At 37.1% G+C, this 20,405-nt stretch overlaps 1 protein-coding gene across 1 annotated transcript; it reads right to left on the bottom strand.

Annotated features, from left to right (window-relative positions):
* Nucleotides 1–215: 215 nt before the first annotated feature.
* LOC145770022 (anaphase-promoting complex subunit 7-like) lies at nucleotides 216–3,123 on the bottom strand. The gene has a single exon (XM_082581606.1). The coding sequence runs from the start codon at nucleotides 3,085–3,087 to the stop codon at nucleotides 1,444–1,446; it is 1,644 nt and encodes a 547-aa protein (XP_082437732.1). The 5' UTR covers nucleotides 3,088–3,123; the 3' UTR covers nucleotides 216–1,443.
* Nucleotides 3,124–20,405: the final 17,282 nt, after the last annotated feature.

Genomic DNA, 20,405 nt, shown 5'->3' on the forward strand with positions numbered 1-20,405 from the left:
TCAGTCACACTGTCTACCTTTGTAAAGCGCTAAGGAGCACGCATATTTGCGATAGATACATAAGCACTCATTTTTATTATCTAAGCTCAATGGCTTCACATGCAGAGGAGCATGCAGCTTTTGGCATACTGGTTCTCGTATTCTTTGAAGACTTAATTTGATGCGTTCTGTGGACTGCTCCTTACATGAATTCAGATCAAGAAACAAGACTAACACAGTTGTAAATAAATTGTTTAAAAATGAAAGTTCATAAAATACATAAATAACTTGATTATGTTTTCAATGGAATGCAACAAAAGTAGTAACATACAGTAGTTACATCATTTACCGCTCCTATTAGTAATAACTGGGGCTATTTTTGTAGCAGCCTACAGATTGGCTATAAAATAAAAAAAAATCTGTTGCGAAGAAGTCAAAGTACATGTGCCAATGTTGCAACCGTATAGTTGTAAGGCGAACGTTCGAAACGAGTGTTTTTGGTTGGGACAAAGTTAACTTCTATTATCGAGATTTGTAGACCTGGAAGGAGAAGAGTGGATCGAAAATGTTCTTAGTTGAAAAAGTGGACTCGATCGGGCGAGTGAAGCTTCTCTGGAGAGAAATGCCTTAGAACCTCCTTAGGGTTATGGCCTACAGAATTGAAATTCCTCATGAAAAAAAATACAAACTAAACACTAAACGACATTTAGACAACGAACTTTTGTGTCAAAACGAAACATTTTTGTTGTGAACACTTGTCAGCTTGAGTAAATAGGAAATTGTTGTGATTTCACATTGAAATAGTTTTGCCAAGCAAAGCAACACCAAATTGAGTTACCGGTACTATTTTCTGATAATATCAATATGTTTCACCGTTACTGGGAAACATCAGAAGGTCCTTATTCAAATAGAATATTTGATTAATACTGTATTAATAACATTCTATTTGAATAAGGACCTTCTGATGAACCCTGTCAGGGAGAAACAGGATGTAAGCGTTAATTGAAGATAGTTGCTAAATTTGATGTAAACATGTTAGCCTATATTTCCGATATTATTATCCCAACAACAGATCAACCCATGAAACTCAACACCAGCGGTTGTGACAAAGACTCAAATCTATACTAAAAACAAAAACCACACAGATATCATCGTAAAGGCGTAGGCCCATTTTACTATAAATCATAAACTCTTTGTGGAAATTTTTATTACGGTAAAATAGTTAGATTCTAAAAGTATTGCAAAATAACTCCTCGAGTTCAAGCATGTGATGTGAGTTAAGGCAAACACATTGCATTAAACTCTTAAGTAGTTATAAAATTATTTGTAGCTTCCACACATGCAAAGTTTCTTGTTTTCTTTTGACGGGGGTGTCATAAGTATTTTAAGTGAGAAAATACTGAAAAATAAATTTCGGATTTATGGGCGTATTAGAATAGAAAACTGTCACTGCGGCGGTTGATATCAAGGAACGTAATTCCAATCATTGATTGAGGCTTCATCATTACCAGTGATGTTACCCAAGTCATCGGTTTCAAAGGGTTCTCCGTGTTCGATAGCATGGATTTTCGCCAAACCATCCTTCGCGGCGTTGTCGTTGGGATTCAGAGACAGCGAGATGTTGTAATGATCAACCGCATCAGCATATTTTAGTGTTTTCAAATAGCAACGAGCAAGCATGGAATGGAATGTGCTGCCACCATGCGTTTGCACAGCGCTTTTTAGTAGTTTTATTGCATCTTGATAGCGATCTTGTCGCATAGCAATAATGCAGCGATTCCTGATCGCGGATTTATGGTTCGGACACATGCCGAGTGCCCGATCAACCATGCGTGACGCTTGCTCAAATGACGGAGGATCGGCAAGCAATACTGTGGAACAAAGAACAAGAGCATCAGGGCTGTAGCCGACCGAGTCTAATGCAGATTTCGCAATGTTTAAAGCCTCGTTATTCCTCTTTTCGTGAAGATAACAAGCCACAAGCTCGGAATAGCAGTTCAAGTTTGTCGGAGCAAGTAGCATGGCCTGTCTAAAGTGAGTTATGGCAGCTTTGACGTCGTTAAGCATGCACAAACTCGATCCCTTGAGCAGTAACGCCTGTGCGCAAGTTCCATCTAATTCTAAGGCACGAACAGCGAGGCATACGGCCTCCTTGTATTGGCCTTTCAATTTTGAGTGGTAACCAATAGCAACCCAAGGTTCAGGATGTAGTTCGGAAACAGCAAAGAGTTTTGACGATAATCTCTCAAGTTCATCATTTTGTTCATCATCGCACAGCAAATAAGCGTAGAGATCCATTCCACGCAGCCAGAGAGGATCTTGAAGATTTGCAGTCTTAAAATACTGCATAGCTGCCACCTTGTCTCCTGCGTGACATTGAGCAGTTGCTAGGTCACAGAGAAGACGTGGATTCGCGTTCAGACTGACCCTTTTACACAAACCTTCAAACGCCACAACAGTCTTATTGACATCTTTGCTTAATCTTATGCTATGAGCTTTAATGAAAGGAACCAGCCAGTCTAAATGGCAATGTGTGTTTATTATGCTGATCACAACGTTTGGATGTTCTCCCAATCGGAGAAGTTCAATGGCGCAATCCACAGCTAACGGGCATGCTTTGAGAACTTCTTTATAACAAGCTACAGCCGCTTTTTCAACGTCAAGCTTTTGATATTGCTTTGCCAAGGCAAGATTAATTTTTGGAGTTCTCGACTTGTGATTAATTGCTTCCAATATCCGCAGGGCATCATTGTCATTTTTCAAAGCAATAAAACATTGATAAATGTTATATCTAATGTCCAAATCAGAAGTAACTTGCTGCAAGCTTAGCATATTCTGTTTTGATTTCGCTTTTGGCACTGACTTATAAAGTTGTAATGCCTTGTCATAAAGTAGTAGGGAGCTTTTGTATTCTTTCTTTTCAAATAAGCAGTCGGCCTGATACTTATGCATTTCACATTGCTGGACAACTGTGAAAAGATCGTTACAATTCTTTGCCATCGTTGTTGTCAAGTTTGTAAACAATGATAACGATGAGTAGAGTTCGAGAGAATGCATTTTTCTCATTTGATCCATCACAGAAGTAATGCTGGTGGCCATTTTATACATACAAAATTACAAATGCTTTGACTTATAACCTTTGGTATTTCTGCAAGAAAAATAAATTTACAAAAAAGTTTTGGATGTAGTGTGGTGTTGATATACCAAATGTACAGACACATCAATCGATTTCAGTACAAAGCAGGTGGTGTCTGGTCACACATTCAGTTATTGAGCTTCAGGAAATCATTCCCATCACACTAGGCCAGGGATGGGCAAAGTGGTTCAAAGAAAGAGCCGCTCGCGGATAAACCATAAACACCAGCGAGCCGCAAAATCAGTTGACATAACATAACAGCAATAAAAACACAATGATTGTTTATCCATATGAGTTATGTACTTGACTCACTAATCTCTGAAAATTTGGACGATAAGTTGTTAATGATACAGCTTTGGTAGAGAGTTTGTCTTGTTGAACCATAGGCATACGAAGCCGGGCAACGTTATTAAGTTTAACATATTAAAGATTATTGTATTTACAAAAAGTTTTTGTAAATGTAATAATCTTTAAAAAACTTGATAACGTTGCTCGGCTTCGTATGCCTATGGTTCAACAAGTTGTTAACGCTGTGCGAATTAATTCTTCCATTTGTCAAGGTTGCACAATGTTTTGATTTTACAAAGTTATAAATTCTTGAAAAAATGAATAAGTAAGTTCTGGTGCTACTTCTAAGCTTCAAATAATCGATGCTTAGCGACTTTACTAAACTTCCAATTGTTGCTGACTGAACGCAAAATGAGCCAGAAGCACAATGTTGCTTTTGCAATATCACAATTCCATTGTTTAACAATGGCTACAGTAAAAGAGAGACTCGTGTTTGATCTTTGTGTTGTATTGGCCGCAAATTAGATTTTGCAGACAGTGTAGGCTAAGTCACAAATTTTAATTATTACCAACTGATTTTTGTGGCCCTATCAATGTGGCGCCCATGGCTCAAGCCATACCTGCTATACCCTAGGTACGTCACTGCTTGGTTGACAGTCCGAGATACATTTATAAATTATATATAATCTTAATTTTTTTGTAATATTACGATTCAATACAAGAGCTACAAAATTTATGTTAAAGAGCCGCATGTGGCTCGCGAGCCGCAGTTTGCCCACCGTTGCACTAGGCCTACGGCACAAACGAAAGTAAGGTGGCCAGTTCCTTTCCCTTAGCTAACTGTGAGTGAAATAGAGGACAAATGGCTCCCCGTGCCTCATCCCATGTGTAACATCTGCTTTGAAGCAGATGAGAAACGAAACTGGTAAACCAAGAGTCTCTACCTGGACGAAACAGCTGCAGGGGGAAATGGATAAGTTTAGATGCCCCACCATCCTGCAGCTCAACATTGAAGGCCACACAAAAAGCAAGTTCAAAGTTATGCAGCACCTTGCCCATACAAACCTGGCACATATCCTCCTCCTCCAAGTGACCCACTGCACCTCTACAGATGGGCTAGCTATACCCAATTATATACGAGTCTGCTACTATTCGGAGAGTCCGATTCGGCAAGTTCCCTATTCGGCGAGAGCCTTTTTCGGCGAGTGCCCTATTGGGTGAATTTTTGAAATTTGTGAAAGGAAATTATCGGATACCGTAGCCTAATTACAATTGCCGTTTTTACATCATTTTAATGTCGCTAAATGTTGAAATCTTGTAGAAAAGAGAACTTTGCTGACTAGGATACGTTGAAGCTGAGCAACATTCACAGAAGCCTTTCGAATTGTTCCAAGAACCTATTTAGCATAACATTTCCTTTGTACATTGATTCAACGTCTGAATACATTATCTTAAAAATGCAACGTATCGTGGGGCTTCTGTGAATGTTTTTCAGTTTCAACGTATCCTAGTCAGCAAAGTTCTCTTTTCTACACGATTTCAACGTTTAGCGACGTTAAAACGATAGGCCACACATTTGGTTAGCCTTTTCATTCTGTTACTACAACGTAAAAATGAACTGTTAGGCCAACTGGGTTCTTGGAACAAATTTTTGCTGGTCGGGATAACTAGGCTACGGTACCCGATAATTTCCTTTCAATCTAAGCTGTAGGTCACACATTTGTTGATCCAAACTAATCATTTTAACTATTCAAAAGTACTAACTTTTAGACATAAACATGACTTGTTTTGTAACATTGTCTTTGTTTTATTTTCCCTTCATATCTTAAATTTTTCTGAAGGTGTTGCGACCGTGCCAAATTTTTTTCAACTCAATAACTTACTTCGGTCACAAGCACGTTTTAACTTCGCGTTTTGTCGCTTCTACCTTTTTCTCGACCTTTGCTATGTTGACGTGTATTGTTTTTGATATGACGGTCAAAAATAAAAATAACTGAACTGACATGACGAATTTTAATTTAATAGTTTAAAGATTTTATTTTTATTCCTTTCTGCACGATTTCAACGTTTAGCGACGTTAAAACGACGTAAAAACGGCAATTGTAATTAGGCTACGGTACCCGATAATTTCCTTTTAAAAATTTCAAAAACTCGCCGAATAGGGCACTCGCCGAATAGGGCACTCGCCGAATAGGGAACTCGCCGAATCGGACTAGTCGAATCGGACTCGCCGAATCGGACTCGCCGAAACGGGCCATTCCGATTATATACACGCTAGCCAAGTCTACCTTAAGCAGGAAGCATGGCATTGCCACGTTTATTCATAAGAGCCTGAAGTGGATCATTGAGTGGGTGTGCAATTTGTGCATATGCATCTCAGACTACAACAGGGGTTCTTAAAATTTTTGGGCTGAGCATCTCTTGGCGTCACTTGTAAAAACTTTCTGCTCCTCTTTTCTCATTTAAGTTATATTCATAAATTAAAATCAAACTGTATAATATTTTACATGTTTTAGACATTAAACAAACAGAGAGTATTTTCTATCATATATATATGTGTATAAATCAAAAGATTAAGTGGAGAACAATATACTTTTCCTCGCATTATTGAAGATGTAGTTTCTTTTTCCGGAATGGCCTGTTTCGGCTGGTTCCCTATTCGGCTACAGTCCGATTCGGCTAGTCCGATTCAGCTAGTTCCCTATTTGGCTATAGTTTTGAAATGTATTTTATTTCACAATATCGTTTCTTTTGCATTCCAACAAAGAAAAATAAATTGAAATGAAATTTAACGCAAAATGCTTGAACTATTAAATTGAAATGTTTGCTCACATAAAATCGACATTCCAAATCCAACGACGCCTTATGTTTATTTCAAGAATGTTGTATTTTATTCCACAATATCGTTTCTTTTATATGTTAATTGAAATTATCAAAGCTTTAAATGAGTGGGGTTCAGACCTAACCACTGAGATCTTAAATCATATTTATGACATCAGAAACATCACTATTCACTGGTGATATGATATGGTACGTTTCATATTCATAACTTTACTAAAGAAAACCGGAGCAACAGAATGCTCATTGCTCACTCCACAGAACAATTAGCCTTGTGAATCATCTAACAAAGATCCTACTCCGAATCATGAGGATGGGATGGAGACCAAACCTAAAATCAGAAATTTCAACAGCACAGTTTGGATTTGTTTCAGAAAAGGGGCCACAAAAGGAAAATTTACATTAAAAATAATAACAGAGAGATGTATATATGTCCGATTCTTCTGTTTATTTAGAGACTTTTGTATTTTATTCCACAATATCGTTTCTTTTGCATTCTTGCATTTTATCCAATGTTTACCTTTGAGTGCCTTCCCAGAAGGCAAAATCCATCATTTTAACATTGATTCAACGTCTGCAGACTGTCAACCAATGTAAAAATGACGAATTTTGTTGTTTGGGTTCATTTCATCAAAACAACATTTTTCATGATTAACAATAGAGGTTAATGAGATAAAGTCTCAGCGAAAACGTGTCAACGAAAAAAAAGACAGTTTGCCAAATAGCATTTGACATAAAAGATGAAGTTAAAACCTAAGTGGCAGTTTAGAATAAACCTGGGTTTCGGCGTTGCATGTCTTAGTTGTCATTGAAGTTGACCATTTAAATGCTTGCATATGTTCGCAGGTCGTCCATCGAAAAAGAATGTAGCCGAATAGGGAACTAGCCCAATCGGACTAGCCGAAGAGTAGCGGATCCGCTTTTTTGAAGCCAGAAGTTTAATTCATGGCTTAGTTGAAGACGATGCAGTACGCTCATCACATGTCATATTCACAGTTAAGTTTGCTTCTAACTTGTGTGTTATCTATCAGCACAAAAAAAAAACTTTTACACAAAAAGCGTAACAATCAGTCATTTAAACCTTTCAAGGTTTTGCCATCTTTTCCCGTTTGTTAACGTGCTGGTAGGTTTATATCGATTTTTGTAGTTAGTATCTTTTTCGTCTCGGACACGTTAATGACAAAAAATAAAATGATTGATTGTTACCGAACAATGAACTAAACAAAAATTGCAAGAAGCACTGAAAAATAAACTCAAAACTAGGTCACATTCGCCAGTCAATAATTGTGACGCAAAACAAAGCATGTTAATGACATTTCTGTGTACCCTTTGCTTTGTATAATATAGCATCATCTTTGCGTCCTCCTTAAAGAATCTTCCCGTCGCCCAGTTTAAGAACCACTGGACTACAACATCGTTAATGTGTACAAGCCTCCACCCTCGCTAATGTTACCATCATCCCTTCCAACGTTCTTCTCTTCTCAGCCTCTAGCCTACGATGGCGACTTCACCTGCCACCACACCGACTGGGACTACAACAACACAAGCAGCGACAGGGAATTGCTGACTGATTTAGCCTCTTCAAGCAATCTTTCCCTCCTATTCAACCCAACAAAGGAACCAACCAGTTTCCAGTGGACGGGGAGCTAAGGAACAGGACACACCCTGATTTGGCATTTGCGGGTGTTAACAGCTCTGTTGCAAACAGGTGTGTGCTTGAGAAGTTCTCACAATCCTAACACCGACTGTCTATCACCACTGCCCCAAAACTCGTGGCTCCTATATACCAAGTTCGCCGGTAAAGCGATGGAACTTCAAAATAGCCAATTGAAATCAATACAGCCTCTTGGGTGCAACCTAATTCGTATCATGAACAATTCGTACCGTCAGTTCGTACCTTGAAAAGATCAGTCGCTGATCACAGTTTCCGCAAACATTTTAAAAGGGTTAGGAAACAATTGGAATATCGGTTAGCGGTATCCGCAAACAAATAACAAACTGAAAAGATCGAGAGCAGGGTTGCCAGACTAAAATTTGCAAAAAGGCCAAACTCACCAAGAAAAAAGGCCAACTTAAGGCCAAATAGGTAGAAAAAAGGCCAAAAATAAGCCAAACTCAAACAAGAAAAAATAAGCATTGTAATCACGGTTGCCAGACTATGAAAAGGTCTTAATGCAAAATAATACAAAAAAAAGGCCAAAACAAGGAAAAAATCAGATAAAAAAGGCCAAATGGATATTTACCTGTTTATATTAAAAATATTGAAATATACACAATTACATATATATAACAAATTTACTTATATTTTATTGGATTATTGAAGAATTTCTTCTAAATAGTTGGTTTATTCATTTTCTGATGAACTATACAAATTCTCACTGTTGTGCAATTCAATCATATTTACAATTTTGGTAAAGAGGTCACTTTCTTCAACCACAGATATATACAACCAAGCAACCACACGGTGTAGCGATCCATTATTTCATCGTATAAGTTTTCCTGCCTTTTACTAAAGTTTCTGTAATTTTCCATGCAACTGCTCCCAAAGAAAATAGAAAAAAGGGCGCACACAATAAAATGGTTTGTTCGTCCTTTGACGAGAGCTCTATCACATTAAACCAGCTCAATTAGACAAAGAGCTCTATCAAATCGGACTGGCTTACATCAAACCAGCTCAGTTAGACCAGTTCAGCTCTCAGAAAAACATTAAATTGATTGTTTAATTAAAATGTAATAACTCGTGATAATGTTTCACTATCCTGTAATTTCATTATTCTGTACTGTTTGAATTCAAATTGTGTTATAGACCTACAACATTATACGAACACCTTCTGATAACTTAAAATTATAATTCGAATAACAATTGTGTGGAAATTATTTCATGGAGTCAGATAGCCAAATTAGATAGATAGAAATTTCATCACCCAGTCAGACAGCCTTACTATTAATTCTTATCAACAACACTTTTATAAGTTACGTAAAATAAAATGTTAACACATTGATGACCCCGTAGGGGAAGGGAAGGTAATTTGATACGGAAGGTAATTTGATACACCCCTCCTACAGAAATGTACAAAAAATATTAGTCAAAAATATTGTCATTAGGTGGAAGATCTGTGAAAATAATGCCTACAAAAATTGCACCATGCAGCTAACTCGTGCTTTTATGGCATAAAATTGTAAAAGTGTGTTTTTTAAGTATTTTCGTAAAAATTTTAACTCATGATTATTTTCGTCTGGAAAATTAAAGAAAAGTTCCTGAAAGATCAAACCAAACTCATTTGACAGTTCATTGATAAGGCTTCAAGGGCATGTCACGTTTTTTCTGCGATGTGCAATTGTGCATCCAAGCATACAAAAATCAGAATTTTATAACTTTTTTTGAAAAAGGTAAATTGATACATGTAGAGAAGGTAAATTGATACAGTATATTAAATTCTTTTTGTGACTGTAATAAATGTTGTTATTGATCTAGTTGATTTAAATAAGTTATTCTTTGTTAACATGACCTACTACTTTGGGAAACAACCATTATATGGGCTTTCGTAGGCCTACACGCTATCTGCTTTCAAAAAATGAGAAAAGCGCAAAGCACCCCCCTTGAATAAGAACTCCAGCCAATGATCCTTCCCATGTCCATCCCGCTGCAGAAGCTTTGCCGCACACTAGGTCTCAACAGTCATCCTTGCACCCAAGCAAGCCAACCGCGTTTTAAATTTTCATTTATTGCTTTGTTGTCAAAGGGGATTTCAGTATTAGTTTTACTGTATCAAATTACCTTCCGGGTGTATCAATTTACCTTCCGTGGAAGGTAAATTGATACATTTGAGTGACGTGTTTGAAATTTTAATTAAAAAAAAAGTAACAAAAATAGAAAAGTGAAAATGTTTTTAAAAAGTGTGTAAGGGATCAGACTTTCATTTCAGCTTAAAATCAATAGTTTGTGTCACGTAATTTTCAGTTAACAGGCAAAAATGTTAAAAGTGTATCAAATTACCTTCCCTTCCCCTACGTCAGTAGGTTTTAAAACAGAGCATTGGTAAGTACCGTACTTGTTTTCCTTATTTCTGTATTAAAATTGTCGCAATATCTCTTGTTGTGTATCTTATAATTTAATTGTAGTTTTAGCCTTGTATAATCTATATTATGGCCCCAAGAAAATCTCGACCCGAAAGCGAATATCGCGAACCCTCTACTCAAATTAAAATCTCTCCTGGCGAAAAGTTTTGCGACACCTTTTGGAAAGATACCCCTATCGGTTGTGGTTCACCATCTTAGAAAATAGATTCATCACTTATCAGATTGATTGCCAACGTCTGAAAACAGACAAACTTGTATCGTGTCTGCCTTACGATATTATTGTAAACATACAAGACTTAATCAGCGCCGGGGCAGACTATGATAAATTAAAGGAACGCTTACTTAAGCGTTTCGAACCGACGTTGAACGAACGTATCGCTGACGTCATGTCACTGTCTGAAATCGGCGATCGACTGCCCTCCGAAGTGCTGGCCGAGATGCGAGCAAAACTTCCTCAAAATGTCGCATCGACGGAATTAATTCGGGAATTGTTTGTAAATAAACTCCCGAATCAAATCAAACTTGTTTTGGCTGGCAACCTCGAAATGTCATTAGACGAATTAGCAAAAGCTGCCGATCAAATGTCAAAACTAACAAACGTTTCCCATGCCACAGTAAACGCAGTGCAGCATACTACAGAACAAAATCCCAATGCCCAACTAATGCAACAGATTGATCGCTTACAACATCAAATGGAACACTTGTCGGCAAGTGTGTCTAATCTTCAGTCTGACCGAAGCCGTCAACCTGTTAATTCCTTCCCAAACCGATATCGCACATCATTTCAGACGCCCAGATCCAACCTTCCCCAAAGACAACAACCTACTTGCTTTTATCATCAAAGGTTTGGCTACGCCGCCTTTAAGTGTCAATGGCCATGCTCATGGAACACAGCACGGCCTAACAACCCCCATTCAACGCAAAATAACAGACAGAAGCCAAAAAACGAGGTGTCGGCCCTAAGGTAGGTATATCACACTTAGGGCCAGGTTTCAATAACAACATGCTATTTCTTGAAGATCTAAATTCCCAACAGCTATTTCTTTGCGACACCGGTGCTGCTGTGAGCTGCGTTCAACCTACTCGATTAGAAAAAAATTCTATTTCATTTTCCAACGACATCTTGTATGCAGCCAATAATACTAAAATACCGACTTACGGCAGACGTACCATGGACATCAAAATTGGGTACGATCAAATAAAGACTTGGACATTTATAATCGCCGATGTAAAACAAAATATTATTGGCCTAGATTTTTTACAGCATTTCAATTTGTCAATTAACCCGAAGAATAAATGCATTATTGATGAAACCACGAAACAACGTCACGCACTGCAACATTTACGCAAACAAGCTAGTATCGCACCTATATCACTGACAAAGTACAACGAGTTTTCAGCAATATTGGATAAAAACATTACATTGGCAATTGGCGTTTCGGCATAAAATTAAATAAATTGTCGACATCGGCTGCTGAAAGGAGTAGTCTGCCGTTGAACGATTCGCTTTATTGAGCGAACAACAACAATCAGTTACGTTTAACAAGCAATAAATTGCTGGCATGGTGCTTTAAAAAGTAGGCTACATTACGCTATCAGAAAAATTGTTGGAAAACCAACGCGTGAAATCATAAAAGGTGACATGTTTTTACAAACTAATTATGAGCTCGTGTTTTGTTTTTTTTTGACATAGAAATAAAAATTTTGTAGCATAATGTACTTACCAGATTCCAGAATCGTGTTAACTTTTTACTTTCAAACCTACTTACGTGCGAGGTCACCAATGTGGTAACATTTTATTTAGCTTATTTAAGTATAAGCTTAAGTATGAGAATGGTTTGTTAATATTAAGGCTGTCTAACTGCCTGATGAAATTTCTATCTATCTAATTTGGCTATCTGACTCCATGAAATAATTTCCACACAATTGTTATTCGAATTATAATTTTAAGTTATCAGAAGGTGTTCGTATAATGTTGTAGGTCTATAACACAATTTGAATTCAAACAGTACAGAATAATGAAATTACAGGATAGTGAAACATTATCACGAGTTATTACATTTTAATTAAACAATCAATTTAATGTTTTTCTGAGAGCTGAACTGGTCTAACTGAGCTGGTTTGATGTAAGCCAGTCCGATTTGATAGAGCTCTTTGTCTAATTGAGCTGGTTTAATGTGATAGAGCTCTCGTCAAAGGACGAACAAACCATTTTATTGTGTGCGCCCTTTTTTCTATTTTCTTTGGGAGCAGTTGCATGGAAAATTACAGAAACTTTAGTAAAAGGCAGGAAAACTTATACGATGAAATAATGGATCGCTACAACGGCATTTAACATAATCCATTAAAATTGAACATTGAACAATCATATTTGGGGTGCACTTGAAGTCTTTGCAACACATTTTTTGGTCCAACAGGTGAGAACGAATTCTTATGACAACTTCCAATAGCCGAATTTGTGTTCTGTTTCTAGGCTTTGTTTTTACAGCAGTATCCTAACTAGTGAAAATATTACCATGATACTTCTTCACATCACCAATGCGATCAATTGAGCGAATAGATGCATGGCACGCTATGGTTAAACCTTTATGGTTAAACTAAGATCAATCTCTGCTATTTTTTCTGAATCATTGACAAATTTAGGGAGAGAACTTTAACAGGAGTTTGGTATTTTATTTAGGTGTTTCTTGGCTTTTTCATGTGCAGAAATGTTGCTTAGCTTTGGCAATATATTCACCTTGCACATAGTAGGCTACTTGGCTGGCAAGCCGGCGGTTGTGTTAGACTACCGATCGATCGAAACGTGAACTTTCTGTATAGGCCACCTACTTTTGAACGTTGACATTATAATTCCAAAATAATATCTATAATATTCATATTTATCGATATTTTATGACTTGTAGCGGATGAGTTTTAATCCGCTACAGTGGTGACATCTACCACCACTGGCTGCCTTAGCGGGTGAGCGCATTCTGACTCGGCGCCGACGTCACATTACGACTATTAAACAAGCATAGAACATGTATTGAACAATGGTAAATATGGTTTCATCTGATAAGGTTACGATATATGAGAAATATTGATTATTATGCATTTTGAGGAGTAAATTTTAAAAAAGGCCAAATTTAAGGCCAAATCTAGAAAAAGGCCAAACGTATAATTTCTAAGGCCAACAGACTTTAAAAAAGGCCAAATTCGACAAATTTAGCCTTAAAAAGGCCAATCTGGCCACCCTGATCGAGAGAAAAAAATAGAACATTGCTGATTGCTGTTTCCGTTTTTCCGCAGTTTCCGCAAACATTTTAAAATTTCCAGTATTGATCCTAAGAGTTTGCCGAAGTCGCTGATCGTAGTTTCTGCAAAAATTATTAAAAGAGTTAGGGTGTTTCCGCAAACAAAAAAACTGATAAAAAAAGAGAGAAAAAAATAGAACAAAGCCGAAGTCGCTGATTGCAGCTTCGGTTCTTCTGCAGTTTCAGTAAGCATTTTAAAATTTCTGGTAATGAGTTTAAGAGTTTGCGGAAGTCGCTGATCGCAGTTTCCGCAAACATTTTAAAAGGGTTAGGGTTGATCGGTGTTTCCGCAAACATTTTAAAAGGGTTAGGGTTGATCGGAGTTTCTGTAAACATTTTAAAATTTCTGGTAATGATCTTAAGAGTTTTTGTTTGTTAAGCGAAAAATTTTAAAATGTTTGCGGAAACTGCAATCAGCGACTTCGGCTTTTTTAATTTTTTCTCTTGATCTTTTCAAGGTATGAACTGACGGTACGAATTGTTTATGGTACGAATTAGGTTGCATCCCAGCCTCTTCACCAATGAGTCTGCAAAGTTATTACCACCTGAAACGTGCAAAATAGACGAGACATACCAGGACTTCCGCTGCGCCATAATATCTGCAGCTAAGCCCACAATATCTTGTGAGTGTCAAGCCAGCTATGAGCTATACCAGGCGCGGGCAACTTCTCCAGTCGGCGGGCCAGATATGGGAAAATGAAGTACTTTAATACTGAATCCGATGCATGTAAAATTTAAGTGGCACGTGTTGCGGATTATAGTTTTATTCGAAGATGTTTGGAGTGGTGTTTATTTGCAAAAATCGTATTATTTTCTTGAATATCGTAAATTTATCCTCCTGCATCTTTGAAGCATTCTGCTGGGAGTTCCTTCCAAATGCCGACCTATTGGCGCACATCCCTGGAAAGGGAATTTAATACTGAATACGATGCATGTAAAATTTAAGTGGCACGTGTTGCGGATTATAGTTTCATTCGAAGATGTTTTGGAGTGGTGTTTATTTGCAAAAATCGTATTATTTTCTTGAATATCGTAAATGTATCCTCCTCCTCCTGCATCTTTGAAGCATTCTGCTGGGAGTTCTATCCAAATGCCGACCTATTGGCGCACATCCCTGGAAAGGGAATTTAATACTGAATCTGATGCATGTAAAATTTAAGTGGCACGTGTTGCGGATTAAAGTTTTATTCGAAGATGTTTGGAGTGGTGTTTATTTGCAAAAATCGTACTATTTTCTTGAATATCGTAAATGTATCCTCCTGCATCTTTGAAGCGTTTTGCTGGGAGTTCCTTCCAAATGCCGACCTATTGGTGCACATCCCTGGAAAGTTAATTTAATACTAAATCCGATGCATGTAAAATTTAAGTGGCACGTATTGCGGATTATAGTTACATTTGAAGATGTTTGGAGTGGTGTCTATTATGCAAAAATCGTATTACTTTAATGTTTATCGTAAATATATGCTCCATCTTTGAAGCGTTCTGCTGGGAGTTCCTTCCAAATGCCGACCTATTGGTGCACATTCCTGGAAAGGTAATTTAATACTGAATTTGATGCATGTAAAATTTAAGTGGCACGTGTTGCGGATTATAGTTATATTTGAAGATGTTTGGAGTGGTGTTTAATTGCAAAAATCGTATTATTTTCTTGAATATCGTAAATGTATCCTCCTGCATCTTTGAAGCGTTCTGCTGGGAGTTCCTTCCAAATGCCGACCTATTGGCGCACATCCCTGGAAAGGTAATTTAATACTGAATCTGATGCATGTAAAAATTAAGTGGCACGTATTGCGGATTATAATTTTATTCGAAGATGTTTGGAGTGGTGTCTCTTATGCAAAAATCGTATTATTTTAATGTTTATCGTAAATATATGCTCCTGCATTTTTGAAGCGTTCTGTTGGGAGTTCCTTCCAAATGCCGACCTATTGGTGCACATCCCTGGAAAGTTAATTTAATACTAAATCCGATGCATGTAAAATTTATGTGGCACGTATTGCGGATTATAGTTACATTTGAAGATGTTTGGAGTGGTGTCTATTATGCAAAAATCGTATTACTTTAATGTTTATCGTAAATATATGCTCCATCTTTGAAGCGTTCTGCTGGGAGTTCCTTCCAAATGCCGACCTATTGGTGCACATTCCTGGAAAGGTAATTTAATACTGAATTTGATGCATGTAAAATTTAAGTGGCACGTGTTGCGGATTATAGTTATATTTGAAGATGTTTGGAGTGGTGTTTAATTGCAAAAATCGTATTATTTTCTTGAATATCGTAAATGTATCCTCCTGCATCTTCGAAGCGTTCTGCTGGGAGTTCCTTCCAAATGCCGACCTATTGGCGCACATCCCTGGAAAGGTAATTTAATACTGAATCTGATGCATGTAAAAATTAAGTGGCACGTATTGCGGATTATAATTTTATTCGAAGATGTTTGGAGTGGTGTCTCTTATGCAAAAATCGTATTATTTTAATGTTTATCGTAAATATATGCTCCTGCATTTTTGAAGCGTTCTGTTGGGAGTTCCTTCCAAATGCCGACCTATTGGTGCACATCCTTGGAAAAGTAATTTAATACTGAATCTGATGCATGTAAAATTTAAGTGGCACGTGTTGCGGATTATAGTTTCATTTGAAGATGTTTGGAGTAGTGTCTCTTATGCAAAAATCGTATTATTTTAATGTTTATCGTAAATATGTGCTCCATCTTGGAAGCGTTCTGCTGGGAGTTTCTTTCAAATGCCGACCTATTGGTGCACATCCCTGGAAAAGCAATTTAATACTAAATCCGATGCATGTAAAATTTATGTGGCACGTATTGCGGATTATAGTTACATTTGAAGATGTTTGGAGTGGTGTCTATTATGCAAAAATCGTATTACTTTAATGTTTATCGTAAATATATGCTCCTGCATTTTTGAAGCGTTCTGTTGGGAGTTCCTTCCAAATGCCGACCTATTGGTGCACATCCTTGGAAAAGTAATTTAATACTGAATCTGATGCATGTAAAATTTAAGTGGCACGTGTTGCGGATTATAGTTTCATTTGAAGATGTTTGGAGTAGTGTCTCTTATGCAAAAATCGTATTATTTTAATGTTTATCGTAAATATGTGCTCCATCTTGGAAGCGTTCTGCTGGGAGTTTCTTTCAAATGCCGACCTATTGGTGCACATCCCTGGAAAAGCAATTTAATACTAAATCCGATGCATGTAAAATTTAAGTGGCACGTGTTGCGGATTATAGTTTTATTTGAAGATGTTTGGAGTAGTGTTTAATTGCAAAAATCGTATTATTTTCTTGAATATCGTAAATGTATCCTCCTGCATCTTTGAAGCGTTCTGCTGGGAGTTCCTTTTAAATGCCGACCTATTGGCGCACATCCGTGGAACGGGAATTTAATACTGAATCTGATGCATGTAAAATTTAAGTGGCATGTATTGCGGATGATAGTTTTATTCGAAGATGTTTGGAGTGGTGTCTATTATGCGAAAATCGTATTATTTTAATGTTTAATGTAAATATATGCTCCATATTTGAAGCGTTCTGCTGGGAGTTTCTTCCAAATGCCGTACTATTGGTGCACATCCCTGGAAAGGTAATTTAATACTGAATCCGATGCATGTAAAATTTAAGTGGCACGTGTTGCGGATTATAGTTTCATTTGAAGATGTTTGGAGTAGTGTCAATTATGCAAAAATCGTATTATTTTAATGTTTATCGTAAATAGCCTATATGCTCCATCTTTGAACCGTTCTGCTGGGAGTTCCTTTCAAATGCCGACCTATTGGCGCACATCCCTGGAAAGTTAATTTAATACTGAATCCGATGCATGTAAAATTTAAGTGGCACGTGTTGCGGATTATAGTTTCATTTGAAGATGTTTGGAGTGGTGTCTCTTATGCAAAAATCGTATTATTTTAATGTTTATCGTAAATATATGCTCCATCTTTGAAGCGTTCTGCTGGGAGTTCCTTCCAAATGCCGACCTATTGGCGCACATCCCTGGAAAGGTAATTTAATACTGAATCCGATGCATGTAAAATTTAAGTAGCACGTGTTGCGGATTTTAGTTTTATTCAAAGATGTTTGGAATGGTGTTTATTTGCAAAAATCGTATTATTTTCTTGAATATCGTAAATGTATCCTCCTGCATCTTTGAAGCGTTCTGCTGGGAGTTCCTTCCAAATGCCGACCTATTGGTGCACATCCCTGGAAAGGTAATTTAATACTGAATCTGATGCATGTAAAATTTAAGTGGCACGTGTTGCGGATTATAGTTTTATTCGAAAAGGTTTGGAGTGGTGTTTATTTGCAAAAATCGTATTATTTTCTTGAAAATTGTAAATGTATCCTCCTGCATTTTTGAAGCGTTCTGCTGGGAGTTCCTTCCAAATGCCGACCTATTGGCGCACATCCCTGGAAAAGTAATTTAATACTGAATCTGATGCATGTAAAATTTAAGTGGCACGTATTGCGGATTATAGTTTCATTTGAAGATGTTTGGAGTAGTGTCTATTATGCAAAAATCGATACTTTAATGTTTATCGTAAATAACCTATATGCTCCATGTTTGAACCGTTCTGCTGGGAGTTCCTTCCAAATGCTGACCTATTGGTGCACATCCCTGGAAAGGTAATTTAATACTGAATCCGATGCATGTAAAATTTAAGTGGCACGTGTTGCGGATTATAGTTACATTTGAAGATGTTTGGAGTAGTGTCTCTTATGCAAAAATCGTATTATTTTCTTGAATATCGTAAATGTATCCTCCTGCATCTTTGAAGCGTTCTGCTAGGAGTTCCTTTTAAATGCCGACCTATTGGCGCACATCCCTGGAAAGGTAATTTAATACTGAATCCGATGCATGTAAAATTTAAGTGGCACGTATTGCGAATTAAAGTTTTATTCGAAGATGTTTGGAGTGGTGTCTATTATGCGAAAATCGTATTATTTTAATGTTTATCGTAAATATATGCTCCATCTTTGAAGCGTTCTGCTGGGAGTTCCTTCCAAATGCCGACCTATTGGTGCACATCCCTGGAAAGGTAATTTAATACTGAATCTGATGCATGTAAAATTTAAGTGGCACGTGTTGCGGATTATAGGTTTATTTGAGATTTGTCGAAACTACCTCGGGTCGCATTGTATACCTCGCCCTTATTCACGGATGACTTTTTTAGGCGGAAAGCGGATAAATTATTCTGCCAGAATGACGGTGGTCAGAATGATGGTGGTTTTCAAGTCACATTATTTCAAGTGAACAAGGATTCCGTGACCGGTTTCGCTCTTCTTAGAGCACATCAGACAGACTCAGGTTTCGAACCCAGACCTCCTGGTGTCTACAGCCAGACAAGTCTGATATTTTAACTACTCGGCCCCCCCAATGTTCCATGTCTCAATGGTGGCAGATTAGGATTATGTCTGCTTGAACCCCTCTACTCGACAGAGCTTATGCGATCTCATTGTAGCCTATATACCCAATTAAAATTCACAATATGTCACTCTACAAATAATTTTATTTATTTGGAGTTATGTTTATGCGTCTTGCATAGCCTACAAGTCGCAATGCACATAGGCCTAAGCGTCTGTCTTCATTAAGCAGATACAAAATACAAGGTAGGCTATAGGCTATTTGAAAACTGGAACTAAATTCAAAAATAGCCTATCATTGGCCAACAGTGCGCATAATCATAATAATAATAGTCGTGTTTTTATTTAAGCCCATTGCGGCAGTTAACTTTTTGTACGTTTTTCAAATGATTACCTTGTTCAAATGCTTTGGAAATGCCTTAAAACGAGTGGGGACAGCGTTGTCTCGTAAAGTCACTCGCTCACCACAGCGATACATGAACTCTTCCTTAAAATGATCAGAACAAATAAATGTGTGTTTAGAAGGTGTCCAATTGGCACGCTTGACGTTCGCAATCCATAATTTTCTTCGTTCTTCATTGGTTGGAAATCTAAGCAATGTAAAATAGCATAATACGTTATAGGCTAATGTAGTAGCTAGGCTATATATTGTAAGCCCGATTTCACATTTGTTTTGTTTTTTTATAAGAAAAGCGCCACAATTTTTGGCCAAAATATAACAAAAAATTACAAAAATCTCCGCCTAGAAGGAAAAGAAATTAGTCAGTGTCAGTCCGAGGATAGAAATTCAAAACCAACCAACCAGTGTTATCGTCACAATACTAGTATTTTCTATTTTCTCATAGATCGCTAAAAGTATCACAATATTTCCATACCTGTGAAATGAACGCGGAAATGTTCTCTTCGCAATTGATTCTTCATCCTCGCTGCCTTCACTGCTACTCCTTTTATCATCTGAATTGTATTTTCTTCGTTTGCTACATCCATATGCACAGCACGCCATATCCAAAGTCCAGGGGTTTAAGGTTTTTAATAAAATTTTATTAACCCCAGAATTTGAAACACTAATTTTTGAACTAGCGTTTTTTTAGAATATATAGATTTTTGAATTTGAAACGTAAGAATTATCGTAATTGTCATACTATACTATAGGCCTACTATATTATATGTAAAACTTGTTTGTGCGGAGGTATATAAAGCACTTTCAAAATAAAAGAAAAAGCAAGCAATTACGTAATTTAAAATTAACAAATTCCAACAATATGTTTGCGATTGTAGAACAGCAAAGGTGAAATCATATAAAGATTTCGTCATACTAGGTGAGTTGCGGAGATATTTATTAGTTGTTATTTCACAGCAACTTGAAACTGAAGCTTTTTCTTTAAAAGTTATTGTTGATGAAATCACACGAATTTAC

This window comes from Aplidium turbinatum, chromosome 1, assembly GCF_918807975.1.
Source record: "Aplidium turbinatum chromosome 1, kaAplTurb1.1, whole genome shotgun sequence".
NCBI lineage: Eukaryota > Metazoa > Chordata > Ascidiacea > Aplousobranchia > Polyclinidae > Aplidium > Aplidium turbinatum.

Bases quoted from the DNA above. Each gene is read 5' to 3' on its own strand.
- LOC145770022 (XM_082581606.1), bottom strand. From the start codon at position 3,087: ATGTATAAAATGGCCACCAGCATTACTTCTGTGATGGATCAAATGAGA.